At 38.9% G+C, this 20,692-nt stretch overlaps 1 protein-coding gene across 1 annotated transcript in view; it reads left to right on the top strand.

The window, feature by feature from the left end:
- Positions 1–20,692, top strand: part of TSHR (thyroid stimulating hormone receptor) — a 160,018-nt gene that overhangs the window by 100,234 nt on the left and 39,092 nt on the right. Inside the window, exons 5-8 of the mRNA XM_082384782.1 lie at positions 10,083–10,157; positions 12,620–12,694; positions 14,424–14,501; positions 17,703–17,771. Coding sequence (XP_082240908.1) covers positions 10,083–10,157; positions 12,620–12,694; positions 14,424–14,501; positions 17,703–17,771 — 297 coding nt within the window. The remainder of the gene's footprint in view (positions 1–10,082; positions 10,158–12,619; positions 12,695–14,423; positions 14,502–17,702; positions 17,772–20,692) is intronic.

Genomic DNA, 20,692 nt, shown 5'->3' with positions numbered 1-20,692 from the left:
ACCTTACTGAAAATCCCAGACACCTGAAGGGATCACTATATCTTCTTTCCTCATCATCCACTTCTAATCCTTCACCATGTCCTGTCCATTCTACTACCCTAATATATAAAAAAGTCATCCTCTTCCTCTCTGCTGCCACCACCCTTGTCCAAGCCACCATCATCTCTTGCTTGGACTACAATAACTTCATAGCCTAACTGGTTTTCCCAGTTTTGGCTTCCTCTAATTCATTTCTGCACAACAGCCAGAGTGATTTTTCTCTTAGGATAAATCCAGAGTCTTCAACGTAAACTTCCAGGCCCAGGACTTCAGCCGGCCCTGCTCACCTCTGCCTCCTCATCTTGCTCCATTCCTGCACACCTGTGTTCTTTAGTTCCTTGAATAGTCCAAGACCTTCTCCACCTTAGGGCCTTCACATCCTTTTGCCTCTGTCCAGAAAGTTCTTTCTCTCTCTCTTTACCTGGTTAACACTACCGATTATTTTTTCAGCCTAAATATTACTTACACATACCCTTGATCCCACCTAAATTAATCCTTCACTTGAATCTATGATTGAACCCTTTATTTTTGCTTTATAGAACTTATTAAAATTTGTGAGAACAATGCAAATGTGTGATGATAATAATAAATGTTTTCACAAGGCAGTGTGTTTTATGTGCCAATTTCTCACACCATCAAACCAAAACCAAAAAACGGGGAACAATTAGATATATTCTAAACATGCACTTTTAAAATCATGAATTGAAGTAGAAGGCCAGTCTGAATTAATGAAAATTACAATTGATAGAACATTTAGTATTATGTGTGAACATACACAGATGCATATATGTTTAGCGTCCTTAATGGAGAATTTACCATGTCCCAAGCACTATGCTGAATGCTCAACACACATATTTACTCACTTAATCCTTGTGACAATACTCTGAAGTAGCTACTATTTTTTTACAGAAAAAAATGGTGTTCAATAACCATATATATTTATATATAAAGTGCATTTTATGTAAACATCACATAACTGGACCTTGCTTTTCTGTCTAATCTAATAATCCCTACCCTCTTTTTTTAGTCCATTACATTTACTGTAATTATTGATATGATTTAAACCTGCCATTTTCCAATTTGTTTTCAATTTTTCTTCTCTGTTCTTTGTTCCTTTATTCCTCCTTTGTTTTCTCTTGGATTAATCAGGTTGTTTTTGCTTTTGTTTTTGTTTTCTAGTATTCTGTTCTATCTCCCCTATTAGCTCTTTAGTGCTTTGTAATATTTTCTTGTGGTTACTCAAGGGATTATAATATGCATCCTTCACTTATCATAGTCTACCAAGAACGATTATACCAATCCCCATATCATGTAAGAACCTTTTGAAATTATAATTGCATTTACTCTCTCCCATTTTTTGTTCTGTTTTGTCATATATTTTATTTCTATATATGTTATAAATCCCACCACATTGCTATTTTTTTAAAGAGTTAGTTAACCTTTAAAGAATTTGAGTAAAGAAAAACTAGTCTTTTATATATATTCCCATATTTAATATTTCCAGTGTTAATTCCTGCCTGTAGATCCAATCATTCCCTTTAGCCTGAAGAACTTCTTTTAGCATGTTAGTGTGGTTCTGTTGGCAACAAATTTTCTCAGCTTTCATTTATCTGAGGATAACTTTATTTTACCTTAATATTTAAAAATTAGTTTTGCTGGGTATAGAATTCTAGCAAGGCAGTTTTTTGTTTCGGCCCTTTGAAGGTATCTTTCCATGTCTTCTGGCCTCCATTGTTCACTCATATTCTCATCATTGTTCTCCTATGGGTAACATGTCCGTTTATCTCTGGCTGCCTTTCAGGCTTTCTCTCTATCTTTGGTTTTCAAAATTATGTACCTAGGTGATATTTTCTTTGTCTTTAACCTGCTTGGAGTTTGCTGAACTTCCTGGATCTATGGATTTCTGGTTTTGTTCAAATTTTGAAACTTTTGCCCAATATTTCAACAGACTATGGTGGAAGTGACATCATGCATTTTCAGGCCCAGTCTTTAAGAGAACTGGCAGCTTTTAATTTAGACTCTTGGAGCCTTGAACCACTATGTAAGAAGTCCAGCTACACTGACGGGAAGACCATACGGGGAGGCCCTGAGATTACGTGGAGATGGAGAAGCAGCCAGCTGAACCTAGCCTTCTAACAACCCGCATCAGAGCCAGGCATAGAAGCACAACCGTCCTGGACCCTCCAGATTGATCCAGACACCAGCTATATACCAACCAATGATCCTAGGGGATGCCACATAGGGCAGAAAAATCGCCCAGTTTAGCACTGCCTGAAATCCTAATCCACAAAATTGTGAGCTATAATAAAATGGTTGTTATTTTAGCCTTTTAGTTTGGGGTAATTTGTTATGCAGCAATAGATGGCCAGAAGAGGTGGGACACTGAGAATTTGTAATAGAAAACTACAAGAATGGCAGGTTACTTTGCAAATTATTGAGGGTCCTAAGTGGTTACAAATCAGTTCTCCTCAGTTCTAAATTTCAGCTAGGATACTGGTTGGACCCAAAAGTGTACATATGATAAAGATTTATAACTGTAAATTGATGAAACACTAGCCACATCCGTCTTCTATTTCATTTCCTTTACAAAGAAGCCAATAGCATACAGTAGACGGTTGCTGTTGTTACTCCTATTAATAGTAGCTACCAATTCCTGGATGCCTTTTATGGGCACACACTCTGCTAAAAGTGCTTCACATATACTGTCCCACTTAATCATACTAAGCCTCAGTTTCCACTATGTAAAATGAAGATGGTAATAAGTATCTCACAGGGCTCTTACCCAAGTTTACTCAGCTAAGAAATTTCAGAGTCAGAATTTGAAACCAAGAGTGTCTGCCTCCAGAACCAATGCAAACTCAAAATATCTCTTTAATTAAAAGAAGAAATAATTAAATAAAGTGCTACCCTCAGAAATATGTTTTTACTGTTTTGTAGATTTTTTGGGTTTTGTTTTTGTTTTGTGGATTTTTTTAAAAATCACAAGTAAATAAAAATTCTACAGCTGGGTAGGTAAAACGTGTGATTTACAGCAGATAGTGAGATAAGACTTAATTTTGCTAATTCACTGAATTGAATCAAGTGGATTTATTGGAGGTTTTGAGAGCACCAGTCTTATCCTGATCATTAAATAATCATGAAAGTAGCTGTATACATCCTCGAGGCATATATACACTACCATGTGTAAAACAGATAGCTAGTGGGAACCCCCTTATAGCGCAGGGAGCTCAGCTCGGTGCTCTGTGGTGACCTAGATGGGTCGGATGGGGGGTGGAGGGGTGAGGGAGGTCCAAGAAGGAGGGGATATATGTATACATATAGCTGATTCACTTTGTTGTATAGCAGAAACTAACACAACATTGTAAAGCAACTATATCCCAATAAAGAAAAAAATAAATTGAAAAAAAGAAAAATCATTTTTATAATGTTATATTTCTAGTGGAAAATCTGCTGATAAACTTACATTTTCCTCAATCTGCTTCAAAACTCTGAACATTTATAAACTCTCTTTGAATTAGCATCTATTTTTAAAATTCCTCAATAAATTAAAAATGCATCATAATCATGAATATCACCTTCCATTATAGATTATTTTTCCCCAGTTATGTAATGGAATGTTAGTGGTAAAATACTTTATTGATAATTATCATAGTAGAATAATTAAGATATTTCTCACTGAAAAGCCTTGATACACAGTAGCAGAGACAATAAAACTCAGAAAAGTCTGATGGGAGGAATAAGTTGTTAACCTTGGAGTATACAGTGTAAAACCTCTCCCCTGACTTACTAATCTTCAGTAAAATCTACATTGCTCACTTTCTGATGTGAGTGGATTCCTTATTATCAGCAGGCAAGCATGATGGAACAGAAGAATGATGGGACAGTCCATATCTGGGTTACATTTTAGAAAAATGTGACTACAACAAGTATTTTTTAATCCTGTAATCTGGTGTTGAAGAAGTCCCTCCTAAACTAAAATTGATCCATTAATAAGCATTTTAGGATAAAGTTGTTCAATAATTTTGAGTCATTAAACTTACTCTTATCTTAAATTAAAAAAAAGAAAATGTAGGAAATAACTTATTCTGTGAATTTATAGACTATCACTGAAAAATGAGTGTTAGTCCAAAAATCAGGACTTTAGAAGCTAAGGATCAAATATATACAAGAGCTTTGACAGCCTTGTACTTTTTAACCCAGTAATTCCATTTCAGTATATTTTTCCCTAAGAAAATAAACATAGGAGTGAGAAAAAAGTTCACATAAAAAGCCATTTGTCTCAGAATTAATTTATAATAGCAAAAATTTGGAAACTACTCAAACGCTTAGGTAGAAGAATGGTTTAGTATGAAATATTGAGCAACCATTAGCCATCTTTTGTCATAGACTAATCTCAGAGGAACTGCTTTTGACACATGCTATTAAAACAACAACAAAAACAACCAGATATATCTACGGAGAGAAAAAAACTGATTTTCTTTGGATCATGGAATGATGGGAGATTTCACATCTTTTTGATGTGAATGTGTTTACAAGTTTTACAATGTATATATATATTATCCTTATAGTCAGATGAAATAAACTTTTTAAAAATTAAGGAGTCCTTCAATATGAATTAATTTTGAAATTAATACTTGATGTTAAAATACATGGGTGATTTATTATGTGATAAAAGCCTATCACAAAATGTTACTTCAACATTAATTTACTTAATTCTTAGTCCCAGTTTTCACATCCCGTATAGTACAGCATTTAAAGTATTTAAAGTAACAAAATTCTGGCTTTGCCAACATATTCACATCTTGTTTTTAAAGTAGTTAAATAATTAGTTGCTACTTCCCTACACCTCCTGGAGCATGCAGTGAAGTTGCACATGATAGATGTCCACTAATTATGTGTTTAACTTTAACGAATCTCTCCACACTCCACTCACTAGAGTAAGTAGATCTAGTTAGTCAAAGTCAAAGTGGGCTGCCTCCCATTTTTTTGAACCATTGCCACTTAAAAGCAGACTAGAAAAAAACTCTGAAAATCAAATTGAAATAAGAGTTGCAAAGGATCTGGGACTGGCTGAGAGCTAGGTTTTTGGTTAATATTCTTGCTCAGTTTCTTGTTTTAAAGAACACAGTCTTACACATTATTGCATTTGTATTTCCTAAGAGTCCAGCTATGCTGACTGGGGCAGCTTCTCTTCTCTTCACTTACTTTAATTCAGTCTCCGTGGCCGGTGGGAGTCTGAAGCTTTCCTATCGCCCTTGGCCCCATCTAACTTTGCAGGTGAAATGCCAACTCGACTTTATTATCGCCCTCAATTCTTTCCCAGTTTGGCGTGCTTTTCATTCATGCGCTGGAGATGTTTAGGGTATAGGCAAATATCTCTAAGGCTGAGGATCACAGTCAAATGCCAGGACAAATGCCTATTGAATAATTGAGGTGGGAGGGGGGACAGGACAATGGAAGAAAATCAGTAGTTGGAAAGTTCCTTCACAGGAGGGTTTAAGCCTTCATTTCCCCTTTTTTGGCTGCTCCCTCCCCAACCTGAGAACTCCCTTCTCTCACCTTGCTGATTTCCCTGTTCTTTCAGTTTAGACTGCGTACTAAGTAACTGCCACAATGCCAGTTGTTTTAAACAAACCAATTTCTCTATTTTTGGCTCTTATTGAGAATTAACAAATATTTCTCAGAAGAAGAAAAAAATCCAGAATCTAGACGTATGATAAAATGAACCTAATATATGCTAAATTATTAATCTGCTGTCTTGTGAAAACACTGCACACTGGGCATCATTATTAGACTTTTCATCTAAATGTCCATTTTATGTGAAATCCAGTGAAGGAAAATTAAGCAATAATGAGTATTTATATTTAAGCTCTGGTCAATGATCTCCTTTAAACATCATTTAAAAAAAAAAAAAAAAGCTGTATTTGGAGTTAGAATTCCTAGTTTAAGGCCCAGAGTTGCCTCTAACTGTGTAACAGGAGATCAGTCACTTAACCTTTCTAAGTGTCTGCATTGTTTTGTCTGCAAAATAAGGATGATGTTACCTGCTTCTCTAAAATCAGTTCTATTCCCTCACTGGTAGAACTGTTCTGAGTAATAAATATACCCAATCCCTTTTCGCCTTATAATTTTCCAAGCCTGGGCTTTTTTCTATTCAATAAGCTTCAAGATCCTCAAGTATTTCCCTGACACAGCTAAATCGCCCCACTCCGTGGAAGAGCATACTTGGAGATTTAAGCAGACTATTTGGCACTGCATATTAAAATTTTTTATATAGGATATATATTGCTTTGGTTTTTTTTTTAATTTGGGGTTTTTTTTGCATGGCTTTTATTATATTTTTTTCCTCATTTGAACAAGGTAAAATAAAAAGTGAAATCCACACATTCCTAGCCTCCAAACCTTTCTCCTGGAGATGACCACTATTAACAATGTGCTCTGTATTTTAAGAATTTATTGATGCTTATTGTATGAGTTTGGGTAGGCTAGTTACTGTAAGAAATAGACAAAAATAAAAATGTGTAAACCCTAAGGTAACAAGTTTATTTCTTCTTCATGAGACAGTACTGGGTAGATGAGCAGGTGGGCCGGGTAGCCTTCCTCCATGAAGTCACTCAGGGACCCAGGCTGCTGACCCAGAGGCACTGACATCTTCAGCTCTCGTTCAGACTCACCCTGCAGGACATCTCTATTCCAACCCACTGTGCTGCAAGTGCATATAGGTTTTCTTTCTCTCGGTGTCCCCAGCTTCCTGGCAGCATATCTGGCCTCCTGCACACTTGAGCCATAATTGCTTTACTCAAAATTGTGTGATTCAAATTCACCCTCCCAGGCATTCTTGGAACTCATTCCAGTTTGGACTCCTATTTCATCCTTCTTATCAGAGGTTTCTGGTACTTACCTCTACACCTCCATTGCTTTTTTTTTGAAACAGCTATACCAGCTGCATTCACTTCTGACATCGGTCTCCATTTAGCTAAACTACTGGCAGTCCATGCCCCACTCCCCTTCTTTGTTTCAGCAGAGATTTTATTTTTCTAGATTTATTGAGATATAATTGATATATAACATTGTGTAAGTTTAAGGTATACAATGTGTTGATTTAGTATACTCATATATTGCAAAATGATTCCCACCACTGCACGAGCTAAAACACCTCTGTCCCGTTACATAATTACCATTTCCTTTTTGTGGTGAGAACCTTTAAGATCTCTTGTAGCAACTTTCAGTGATATAATACAGTATTATTAGCTATAATCACCATGCTGTATATTAGATCCTCAGAATTTGCTAATCTTATAACTGGAAGCTTGTACACTTTAACCAATATCTCCCCAGTCCCCTGCCCACACTCCCACCCCAGTCCCTGGTAACCACCACTCTACTCTCTGTTTCTCTGAGTTTGGCACTTTTAGAGTCCACGTGTAAATGATTTCATACAGTATTTATCTTTCACTCAGCAGAGATATTTTAAAAGTCATTTGCGAACAAGTGTTAACCACTTACCTCAGAAAGCGGCTTCTTTTGCCTGGTGTTTTCTTGCGGTATCTCTTGTCCATCTTTCCCCTTTTTTCACTCATACATTTTCCCTGAAAAATCCGTCTCCTCTTTTGTGTCTCCCTCTCTCTGCCTGTAGCCTCTCTCACCTCTTTCTTCTCTTACAGCCGCCATGTTGGTTGCCAGCCTCATTTAATCAGCTGTAACCAACAGCTGTGGTTCATTTCCCTTTCATTCTCTATCCCTAAAGTTGATTCAGCCAGGCTACACTCTTTTATTGTGACATTCTCTTGGGCTGCTCACTCAAGTTCACTTGTTCAACAATAGTCACTCATGGAGCAGTTTTCCAGACTGCAAACCACACTCAGTTGTCAAACTCTTCTAACTAGTTTACGTTTGATTGACAGACGTTCGAACCGTCCTCTCCAAATGGAAAGCTCTGGCAAGGAGTTTACTGTTCACCACACAGAGCATCTCAACTCAACAGAGTCTGATAGTCTTAGAGGAGCATGGTGGGATTGCTATGAGAGTGTGCAGTGGGGTAGCCAATGGTCCGAGTTTACCCAGGATAGAGGGAGTTTCAGGGATGCAGGGCTTTTAGTTTCAAGCCAGAGCAAAATTTAAACCATCTAGTTTAAAGTGGGTCTTTCTATGCAGGGTCTTGGTTGGTTAAAGATCGTGATATGATAGTTTAGGATTAGTGAACACAACAAGGCAAAGATTTTGAGGTGAGGGTTTCTAAGAGTTTTGGGATATAAACTGTTGAAGCATTGATAGGTCTTTCAAGAAGTTCCCAAAATGAATAATAAAGTTATTTTCCTGGGCAAAAGTTATGCTAATGAAGACAAGGGACCAGGAAGGTTATGCTAATAATAGACAGTAAGCTGAGGTGGGAGAGGTGGGAGACGGTTTCTGTTCTCAGAGTTAATGCCACTCTCTCTTTTCCAAGATCTGTTTCATATCCACTGTCGTTTGTCAAATGCAAAACCTAGTGGGGTTTTTTTGTTCATTTGGTTTATGTTTTTAAATTTTTGCAAACACTGCATTACCTCCAACCCCAAGTCTCCAATGTCTGCTCCAGCTTTCATTCCACTCAGGAGAATAACAATAATAAAACTATCACCTATAGAGCCTTCACCATAAGCTAAGATACATGTCAAACCCCTTATAGACATTATTTGACCCTCATAAGAGTCTTATGAAAGAGGCACTATTATTGTCCCTATTTTACAGATGAGGAAACTATGGCTTAAAGAGGTCAAGGAACTTGTCCAAGGTCATGTAGCCAGAAGTGGCAGAGCCAAGATTTGATCTCAGGTCCATCTGACTATTCAGTAATAAAAAGGAGCAAATTACTGATATATGCTACACGTGGATGAACCTCACAAACACTCTGTTAAATGAAAGAAGCCAGACACACAAGACTACATATTTATGATTCCATTTATATGAACTGTCCACATAAGGCAAATTTAGAGATAGAAAGGAGATCAGTGGTTCCTAGGCAAGAGGCAGGGAGTGGGAGTTAATTGCAAATGTGCACATGATTATTTTTGTCATTGATAGAAATGTTCTAAAACTGGATTGTGATGATGATTGATTTTACAATTCTATAAGTTTACTAAACATCATCTAATTGTATCTAATCACAACTCATGAAGTTAATGGAAATTCTCATTCAGTAAAACTGTTTAAAAAATCCCAGAGGCCAGATTCTAAGTCTTCTAGTTGTTACCAGCAACCACTAGGTGCAGGTTCCTTTAGGAATCAAGCCTTAGGTGCCATTCAGAAGGGGATAGACTATAAGTCTTACTAAGTTTTCCTACCCTCTTCACATAAGCCTAGGGAGGGCCTTTAAACTCTTTTAACCAATCTACACATGTTGAATACATTTAATTCTACCAACAAGAACCTATTTCTAAACAGGCACTAATTTCATTATTGCTAACTGTGCATTTTGATTAGCATGTATATAAACCTAAGTAGATAAATTATAGACATATATGATATTATCACATGTGCTCAAGAGCTTTAAATTACTGATATAGAAAAATAAACCCAAGTGAACTCTTAATACTCACTACCTCTACTGCCTCTGAAATAGCAATTGACAGAGGAGCCTCACTGACCTTATTCCTTTGCTGTAATCCGTTATATAATCCACTCAGACCCCCACTCCAGGGCCAGGTTACTTGCTGTTGTTAATAAAGATATCTGCCCTTAACAAACCATTGGAGAGATTTTTCTTTTCTATTCAAATCTAAAAAAAAGGCTCTGAGACTGTAGATAAGAGAAAGGTCGCCCCAAAATTTAAATGGATTGAAACTAAGCCAATGATGAGAGCTGAACAGCCACTGTGTCCCTGAATGGAGCCAAAAGTAGCTTGTTGTGGATGAGACTGGCTCCTGGGAGGAGAAGTCTCTGGGGCACCACGTAAATGTGTATTCGTCTCAGGAACATTTGTTAAACCTGATTTATGCTGTTTTTTCTTTTATAAGAACAGAAAGGGATATATTACAGTGAATATATTTCTTGTACTTTTACAGAGAGATTCGGAATACCAGAAGCTTAACTTACATAGACCATGGCGCCCTAAAAGAGCTCCCCCTTCTAAAGTTCCTGTAAGTATTAACTCCTGTCCCTTCCTACCTTTTTTTTTTTAAGAGAATTATAATGTAGGAATATCCCTAGGATGATGCGGGCCATTTTAGTGGTGTGTGGCCTGGGGCAAATCACATCCTGTGACTTACTCCCCACCTTTTCCCATCAGGCAAGGTAACAGGTGAAATGATACACATTTTTAAAACTTATTCAAAAGTCAACACATAATGCTGGGACCAGAGACCTGCCCCAAGAGACATGAGGGAGAAAATGCCATCATGTATATATGGTCTTTAAATGAATATAACAAAACAAAACAAAAACCTCTGAAAGCCCACCGGTCAATTTTGTTAGGAAATGGGTATCACAATATTAGAGTGACTGTTACACAAAAACAAACAGAAAACAAAAAATGGTAAAAACCTAATCTCTTAGAGCTAGGGGGACAAACATGGAAGGGACAGCGCTTACTGCTTTGCTTTGGTGACACCTTGTGAGCTAATTGTAACCTCAACGAGAGCAGGGACCACAACATTTTTGTTCTTTGTTGTATCTTTACTGCTTAGCGCCTACTGCCTAGGTACTCAAGGAAGTGTGTTCAGTGGATGTGTGTGTATGGCCTCAGGTCTTCTGGGTACCTTCCCTTCTTCCCTTCTTTCCTGTTCACATGCATTGTAAAAAATTAGAACACAAAAACATTATGAAGAAAAAAAAGCCAACCTTAATCCCAATACTCAGAAATAATCACTATTAACATATTAGTTCATTTCCATCTAGGGATTTTAAATAAAAGTATATATCCAAATGTATTTTATGAAATCAGTCTTTAAGGATGAATATAGAGTTTATCCAGGAAAAGGAGGGGAAGGGTTAGAAGAGAAATACAAGTGGATGGGATAGCATGGTAAAGATACAAAGGTGTGGAACCACATGCCTTGTTTGGGGAATGAAAAATAGTTCAGTATTGAAGAGGTAGGGGTGGGAGATGCCAGGAGGACAGAAGAGGATATGGATGTGAAATGTGGCTGAAAGGGTATCTGGGGAGTAATAAAAATTTATTGCACAAGGCAATCACTCCTGTGTGGACTTTGAGTTTCAATCCATCAGTAACTCTTTGATATGATGGTCCCCTACTATGTGCAGGGCTCATTGGGGAACATGTAGGATAAAAAAAACATTGTCCTTGCCTTCAAGAAGCTTACAATCTAGTTAAAGAAGATATTATATACGGAATTGAAAAGTTCCTCCCCTAGGAGAACAATGGTAAGTGACAAATAAGGGGTACATACATTATCTGGGGGTGCAGGTAATTAGAGGAGACATCCAGAAGGAGATGGACTTGTTCGGGGTTTTGAAGAATAGACAGGTCTTGGTCCAAATCCCTAATATGGCATTTCCAGCCCTTTTCAATATGGTCCCCACTTAACTCTGGGTCTCCCCACCCGACTCTTCCACATAAACAGCTATTGCAATTGAACTAGTTTGTTTACTGTTCTTCAAATATATGTCATGGAATCTTACATCTCTCCTTTGTTATTTGGAATGTCCCATTTGCTTTTTTGAGACCTCAGGCTCTGCTTCCTCTTCAAATCATATGCCTTCCCCTCTGGAAGGAGTCAGGTCAGAATTTGCCTTAGATGGTACAGCAATGGGACTAGAATTTTCTCTACTGGAAGACTTTCTTTAAAGATTTACTGGTAGTTACAAGTTCTCACCATGTCATACCGAAGCTCTCAAAAAAAATCACTAAATCCACTACCTATGTTCTAGTAGCTGCAAGAAATGTTAAACCAACTAAGTCTGAGAGGCATCCAGAGTTTGAGAGTTTTTGTATTCATGCTGTCAATGCACGTTTTAGTCTTGACATTTTGCCCTGATGACACAGCTTTGGAGAGTGAAGATATTGTCTTTGACTGATTTCCTCCCTTATCTGGACATATTTTTTCTGGTACTGCTGCCATGGTATTCTCAAGTGACTGCCATGGGAATACCATTCTTGGTAAAATAATGAACACAATATAATATAGAGTTTGAAAGAAGAAGCCTGGCTTGGAGTTGGGTAATTATATTGTCTTCCTGTCCCATCCTCTCCTTATTCTACCCTCCCTTCCCCCCAACACACGCATAATGTCCTCCAGTTAAAACAAGGAAATCACACACACACACACACACACACACGAAAAGAAACCTGAATTCCTATTTCTAGGAATCCCACTTGGTTCAAACAATCCCCAGATTCTTCTAAACAGAAAAGATGTATTGACACTGGTGGACTGGGTTAGATTCTTGTACCTTCAGGGAGCATCATTTCATCCAAGGATTAGAACTTGCCATGGTCTCTCAGATAATTAATGAAGGACTTAGGATTTGATCCGTCTGACTTCAGAACACATACTTTTAGCTATTACATTATTCTACTTCCTATGTGTTGATTTTCTTACCTTATTTCTGTTCTCTTGTTCTTCTTTTTCATGTACTTTAGTGGCATTTTCAACACTGGACTTAGAGTATTCCCAGACCTGACCAAAGTTTATTCCACTGATGTATTCTTCATACTGTAAGTGTGCACATATGCAATATTTGGCAATATTGTACTTGCCACTGACAAGAACTAGGCTGCAGCCAGAGGGGTTGGTTGAAACCAAGTGAAGCAGTTGTTTCAAGGAAGAAGCAGTGATCAGCTGTGACAAATGCACTGATGGATGAAGTACGGCAAGGACTGAGAAATGGCCATTGGGTTTAGTAATACGGGGCATCGGTGATTCTGAAGAGAACGCTTCCAGTGGGGTTCTGGGGGGTGGAGAAGTCTGGTTGGAGTGGGCTCAAGAAAGAACCAGAAGGGGGAATTAGAGAGAGTGACCATAACAAACTCTTTAGGGAACTTTTACTACAAAAAAGAAGCAGAAAATGCCTCAGTAGTTGGAGCATACTGAATACGGAGAAAAGGGTTTTTTGGTTTTTTGTTTTTAATGGGAGAAACTATGGCATATTTGTTTGCTGCTGGGATTGTTTGAATAGAAGGAATTTGATGATACTTTATTTTTCACATAGTTTTTCATAGCTTTTCACTCTCCCATGTGTTATCATATTTGCTCCTCTCAACCACCTTACAAGACATAAAAGGAAGTTACAATTTTTCCACTAAACAAATGAGGCAACTGAGGAATAGAAAACCTAAGGGATTTTGTCTGAGGAGAGTCCCAAGGAGCAGTTGTGAGTGGTGCTCAAACTACTTCCTGTGACTTCTGATTGGGGCCATGGTGCTCTTTTCCAAAATCTATGACACAGTTGAGTATCTTACTAGTTGTTTAGAAGTGAAAGGACATATGCAGAGAGAATTACAGATTGAGTTTTAATTATAGAATCAGCAAAATGTAGAATGACAGGATCCAAACTCTTGGGATTTTGTTAGAAAAAATGCCCATGCTTCTTTGCTGCAGAAGAGCTCAGTTCAAAATACAGGCCGTCTTCCAGCAGCTAGACTGGCATAGAAATGTTCTCTAGGAGTATCTGTCTTGAAAGTGGAGGGCATTTCAGTAATACCCATGAAATGAAATCAATTGATCCCATTCTAGCAACCCTTTTTAGGGGTTCCACACGCTGAGAAAACGAGTTGCTCTGGACAAAGTATTTGTCAGAGATTCATGAGAAATCTCTGAGACCCACCTGCTCCCCTTGCACGTGAGGATTGTCAGGAACCTCAGCCCACACCCAAAGCTCGCTTGCTCACTGCACGTGTGGGGCTCTGAGTGTATGTCCACCTAGGACAGCTCTCACCACCTCACCGGACCTCTGAGCCACCAACAGCTAGTATCAATGGATCAATGACACCTAAAAAGAAATGATAAAACTGAATTGTGTCAGGTTATTTATTTAAGTGCATATGTGCAGCAAGAGCCCAGCTCCAGAAGGAAAGCATTTTTATTTTATTTTTTTTATTTTTGGCTGTGTTGGGTCTTTGTTGCTGTGCGCGGGCTTTCTCTAGTTGCGGTAAGCGGGGGCTACTCTTCATTGCGGTGCGCGGGCTTCTCATTGCGGTGGCTTCTCTTGTTGCTGAGCACGGGCTCTAGGTGCGCGGGCTTCAGTAGTTGTGGCTCACGGGCTCTAGAGCGCAGGCTCAGTAGTTGTGGCGCACAGGCTTAGTTGCTTCGCGGCATGTGGGATCTTCCTGGACCAGGGCTCGAACCCGTGTCCCCTGCAACGGCAGGCGGATTCTTAACCACTGCGCCACCAGGGAAGCCCAGAAAGCATTTTTTTCACCAGGTGTTTTTGTTCCTCTCCTGCAGTGAAATTACAGACAACCCCTACATGACTTCGATCCCTGCGAATGCTTTTCAGGGCCTGTGCAATGAAACCTTGACACTGTGAGTACTGGCAGTTCCACTCCTGCCAAGAATGAAGTATTTATTTGGGTCGCTGTAATATTTCCACAGGCCATCCAAGAATCGTACTGGCATATAATATGTGCTCTATGGTCTACCGAGGGTTTCACAGTTAAATAAGAGTAGTGCCTCATGGTGCCGTGCTCTACAGGTGACGAAGTGGTTTAGGTAACAAGACGAGAGTATTCCCTTACAGAAGTGGTCAGCGCACTTTATCTGTAAAGGACCATTCAGATTTTACAGACCACATGGCCTTTGTGGCAACTGTTCAACTCTGCCATTGCAGGGCAAAAGCAGCCATCCACAATATATAAACTAATGAGCATGGCTATGTTCCAACAAAATTTTATTTACAAAAACAGCCAGTGGGCCAGATTTGGCCTGCAGGCCTTATAGTAGTCTGGGTTCTAGTATTCCCATTGAATAGAGGAAGAACCTGGGGTTAAAGCAAATTTAAGTGACTTTCCCAAGGTCACTGAGCTAGAAAATCGTGATGCTAAGGGCTTTTCATACTCTGCACTCATACTTCAACTGTGTCATCACAAACTATTATTAAGCTCCTATGAAGGGATATTGAATAGAAAACATCATCATTTTTCCAGAGTTTGAATGGGTTCTGCTCTTTCGTTGTTCAAAAGAAATGCTAGATCAGGGAAATTCACAGAATGTTCTAATGAAGGAGATTTAATAGAGGTACAAAAGATAAGTTAATTCTCCAAGCCGGTAAATAATTCCCCTCTCATCAAATTAGCTACAAAGTAGAGTTGGGACTACGTCCAAAGGATTCCGTCTCTCTAGTTTCAGTACCACTGCCCAGGTTCAGGCCTGATGGGGGTTTTGCCCAGATTGTCACCCAGCTTCTTTTCTCCAGTCACACTACAGTCCAAGGGTTCTTCATCGTATGCAAACCTGAATGAATTATCACCCAGCAAAATTGATCCAAACCTCCACAAGACTCTTTGAAGAGGCAGTTTCCAAGCATTCCAAGTCGAGCAGTCTTGACCCTGTGAGGCTATCTCAACCTCTGGGACTCTATCCACAGTGGAGCATTTCCATTCATCCTTCTCGAAAAATGGGGAGAGCTCTCTTGATAAGACAAGAGACTCCTCAGCCACCATTTCATTTGACAGCACAGCAAAGACTGGGGTTTATCCTGCTCAGTCCCCAAACCTCAAGGCCATTTACCTCTTCTGTAAAGCCTTCCATTGTGCCATTTTCCACTCATTGTATATAAACACCAGTCTCAATTTCTTTGCAGAATGTTACCTCCACCTTTTGACATCTTTTTCTAAGGACCCATATCCCAAGCAGCCCTCTCAAGGGAAAGCTGCTGTTTTTCTCACACCCAGCATGGGGCCCAGTAGGCATTTGATAAACCTCTGAATGAAGGAACCTTAACTTTCCTGAAATCTAGAGGTGGGGATGGCATAGCTTGTCCATTATCTTTTCAGATGATTATTTCTACATACCTGCAAAAGTCCTGGCTTCTTTAAAGCTCAGGCTCAAAAAACTACAAACGTGAAAGGGTATGTGTCCAACAGCAAACTTTGTACCCATATTCCTGGTAGGATAGAGTTTCAATCAAAGTTTGCAACCCTTTGTTCTTTCTTTCTTTACTATGTTTTTCTTTCTTCACTATTTTCCCTTTTTGAGACCTACTTGTCCAATAAGAGTTTTATTTAATCTTTGAAATGTAATTCCAACAAAGAACATTTTTATTGTCCAGGCCTCTCAGCAAAGTTTGGGAAAATAGAAATGCCAAATGTACAATTCTCACACCTTCATTAACGAACTCTAGTTCGGAAAAAATTAACTTCCTATAAAGCTTTCTCAGCCTCTGTGCTTAGCATCCCTGTGCATTGCAGTCTTCCCCCAGGACACCTTAGTAGCAGGAATTAAACTCATTGTGTAATTATTTAAAACAAAACAAAAAACAAACAAGGATTGCCTCTTAGTTCTTCACAACTATATAAGATAAATCCAAGTTTTCAAGGTATTCATTTTAACATGGTCATCTCATAAGTGTCCACACCTTACTTGTTAAATGTATAGCTATTCTATCCTCCCAGTAACCTTTTGATTAGGTATTATTTTATCATATTTTTACAGACAAGGAAAACTGCAGATAATTGAGGTTGAGAAGTTCTCAGGGTCACCTACTATGAAGTGACAGAGCCAGGTCTAATTCCAAGTTTAGAGTCTCCTGTGTGCTTCTTACTGTGTTACCAGAGTTCACAGGAGGCACTGCCATAGTTTTCAGAGTTCCGCTACAATCGCCACTCACTGTGCCTGATTGTGGACATGGCAGCCTTCTCTTACCTCATGCCAGTAGCCCCCAGGAAGCCCCATGCATCCCTGTGTAGACCAGAGTTCCCATGGCTGGAGCTCCTTTTCCAGCAGAAAGGATGTGTCCTTTTGGTGGGTGGGAAGAATTGCTTTTGAGTTCAGAAACCCTGATTCCCGACAGCTGTGCATCAGTGCGGCTTTGGCAAATCACCTCCATATCTCAATAACCTGACTAGGAAATAGAGGAGATAATGCTTCAGTCCAGCCCTTAGGATCACTGTATGAATTAATTAGTTGCAGAAACATAGCAACAAGTTAAAACATTAAAACTTCCCCAAAAGGCCATGGTCTATCTATTTTCTTAGATTTGTTTTTGAAGTTCAATTTGATTCAGTCCTCAACCATTTAATTAAGCATTTAATGTATGATACACCCTGAGGATTAAAAATATGAATATAAATGTGAAACAACATTTTAAAGAGAAAAATATAAAACCTATGCATTCAGATGAATAATGTCTTAAAGTGCTCATCTTGAGAAACTGCACTTATTTCTCCATCATTGACATTGGGTTAACTATTTCCTGAAACCCCAGTTTTTTGAGTATATGTAGAACATTTTTTAAAAAATCCTTAATGATTGCAAATCTTTGTTCATTAAAGTGAATCTGCTTCTGGGAAACAGCTTAAAGCTCTAGGAGTTAAGTCTGGAGAATGGGGATTCAAACTGGAAAACACTATTCCATGTCCCAAATAAGACGTACTGTAAAGTTTTCTTGTAGGGCCTAAGAACATTCATGCACATCTCTGGCACTGAAGAAATGAAGTGCAACCCTCAGAGAAGGGCCAACACTACCTCTTATAGGCCATTGATTTCTCCTCTCTCTGTTGATTACAGGAAACTATACAACAATGGCTTTACTTCAATCCAAGGACATGCTTTCAATGGGACAAAGCTGGATGCTGTGTAAGTCAAGGGTTGCCATGGAAACCACTATCCTGCCCTACACTCCCAAGAAGGACCATTCAGTGGGTCAGAATTCTGCTAGAGATAGGTTCCACCAGAGCATTCCTCAACCCCAGAGTTAGCATGACCAAGACTTGGGGATAATGTTAAGAAACTTGACAAGAGCCAGATTTAGTGGACACACATTAACTCCAATTCTAAATCCCAAAGCTTTTATCCTTAATAAAATGGAGAACAATGGTGTCACCTTTTACTATCTTGTAGGAGTGTGTGTGTGTGTGTGTGTGTGTGTGTGTAAATGTTCATCTACCATGTACATGAAGGGGTGTCTTTAATTAAGTCCAAAGCTAATCAGAAGGTAAGGCTTTTCTTTTCGTTGTATCTGACATATTTTCAGGAAAGGGGTCAGTTTATATTTGATTCAGTTAGAAATAGCTGAAAAGCCATATCCAGATTTTGCCTCCTCTGCAAATAAATAATGCCTAGAACAGGATATTGACAAAAAGATAGTCATTAACATGGGTCTCTGTCTTTGTTGTACCTTTCTATCAGATCTCTGTGGTCCCCAGTATCCATGCTGGAGCATACTCTGTGTCTAAGAACTGGTAGACTGGTTCAGCCATACTGGTGTGTGATTTAACCTAATAGCTAATAAATGACAAAGAGCTTTAGTAGAGTCTGCTTTCCACAGTATGGTGAACTAGATAATTTGTTTCTACTATGAAAGAACTAGATGATATATTTTGAAAAATTATATTTTATGTCATATCCCCAAGAGAGGAAAATGAAACAACTAACAAACCAGTAGCTGAAACCAAAATGGTGGGTGCTTACAGAGGGTGCAGTTCCCTTGGGGGCAGCTGCCAACATCAGTGGTGCCAGGAGACTAGACTCTAGTCAGTGAGAAGGTGGAGAAGTGATGTAAACCTGAGACTGCTGGATTAAGCCAGGGAACCTGGATGAGAGCTGGAGTGGGACCACACTAGTAGAACCTCTGGACTCCTGGCAGAAATAAATGCAAACCTCTGCAGAAGAAAGAACCCCAGTGCAGGCCCAGATTTTTAAAATCAATCAAATAGGTACTTACAGTCAAAAATCACACATAGGAAAAGAAGAAACTACCATGCGTAAGAGTCAGCTGAAGCAACAAACAATAGATTCTTGTGTTTGATTTGTTTTATGACAGTTTATTGAGTATTTTTAAACAATTGTATTTTTCCATTCCAGAAGTTCTATTTGCTTCTTTAAAAGTTTGCCTGCTCATTTTTGTAATTCCATCTTTTTTTTTTCCCCCTTTAAACATTTCATACATAGTTGTTTTATATTCTGGAAACGATCATTGCAAAATCTTAAGGCCTATGGTTCTAGATCTGTTGTGCTCTACGGTGCTTCTCAAACTTTATTGAGCATATAAACGATCTGGGGGGTCTTGTTAAAATGCAGAGTCTGATTAAGTAGATCTGGGGTGACCCCCAGGATTCTGCATTTCTAACAAGCTCCCAGGTGATACTGATGCTGCTGACCCATTGACCAACTTGAGCAGGGTGAGTTAAATTACCTGCACAACATAGGTTAATAAGTTCAAAGTCATTATACCTTGGCGTGGCTTCCTAAGTTCTGTTTGAAGTGGGGTCTCACTCTTTACCAGGCTTTTGGGTTTCTTAGTCTTTGTTAAGTGAAGATCAGAGTACCTATATCTAGATTGCCAAGTTGTAGGCTCATCTGGGTTGATATTAGCCATTTGTTTAAAGACGTAATTATGGGGGAAGTCTGAAAAGACTCAACAGAGTAACATGAATACATATACATCAAATTTATTTACAGTATTGGAGATACCCTACTTCCATCTTAACTTTATCGTTCAAATCTCACACAATCCTTCATTTAATTTTCTTTTTTTTTTTTAGTGTGCAGGATGTTTATTGAGGAGTGCTCCTGGAATCTACAAATATGGAAGGGAGGGTATAAAAGCAAAGCAAGATGGAGTAGCAGGAAAAGTTGGCTGACCTGACAGAGAACTCTGGAGCTAAATATGGCCTAGAGTTTTCCTGTTTCACTAAAATGGCCAGACAGCTATAGTCTCATCTTCTTTGGTCATTAGATTTAAGCTACCCTAAGATAGGTGTCCTTAGGTGAGACCATTCTCTGCAGCTGAGGCAATCCCAGGGACTGATAGCTAAAGCTTTTCTCCTGACAGTAGGCCCAGCAGCTGGATAGACAATTCCTTCCTAGATGGAGGACCCAGGTGTATGAGCTCCATGCCCATCACTGTCATAACTTGAACCTCTTGGATTTAACTTATTTATTTATTATTTATTTTTTAACGTTTTCATTGGAGTATAATTGCTTTACAATGGTGTGTTAGCTTCTGCCTTATAACAAAGCGAATCAGTCATACATACACATATATCCCCATATCTCCTCCCTCTTGTGTCTCCCTCCCTCCCACCCTCCCTACCCCACCCGTCCAGCTGGTCACAAAGCACCAAGCTGATCTCCCTGTGCCACGTGACTGCTTCCCCCCAGCCACCCACTTCACACCTGTTAGTGTACATATGTCCATATATACACTACCACTCTCTCACTTTGTCCCAGCTTACCCTTCCCCCTCCCCGTATCCTCAAGTCCATTCTCTAGTGGGTCTGCATCTTTATTCCCGTCTTGCCCCTAGGTTCTTCATGACCATTTTTTTTTTTTTTAGATTCCATATATATGTGTTAGCATACAGTATTTGTTTTTCTCTTTCTGACTTACTTCACTCTGTATGACAGACTCTAGGTCCATCCACCTCACTACAAATAACTCAATTTCATTTCTTTCTATGGCTGAGTAATATTCCATTGTATATATGTGCCACATCTTCTTTATCCATTCATCTGTTGATGGACACTTAGGTTGCTTCCATGTCCTGGCTATTGTAA

Source organism: Balaenoptera borealis (genome assembly GCF_965194805.1).
Source record: "Balaenoptera borealis genome assembly, chromosome: 3".
Classification (NCBI taxonomy): Eukaryota; Metazoa; Chordata; class Mammalia; order Artiodactyla; family Balaenopteridae; genus Balaenoptera; species Balaenoptera borealis.
This window is presented reverse-complemented; position numbering and strand designations above follow the sequence as displayed.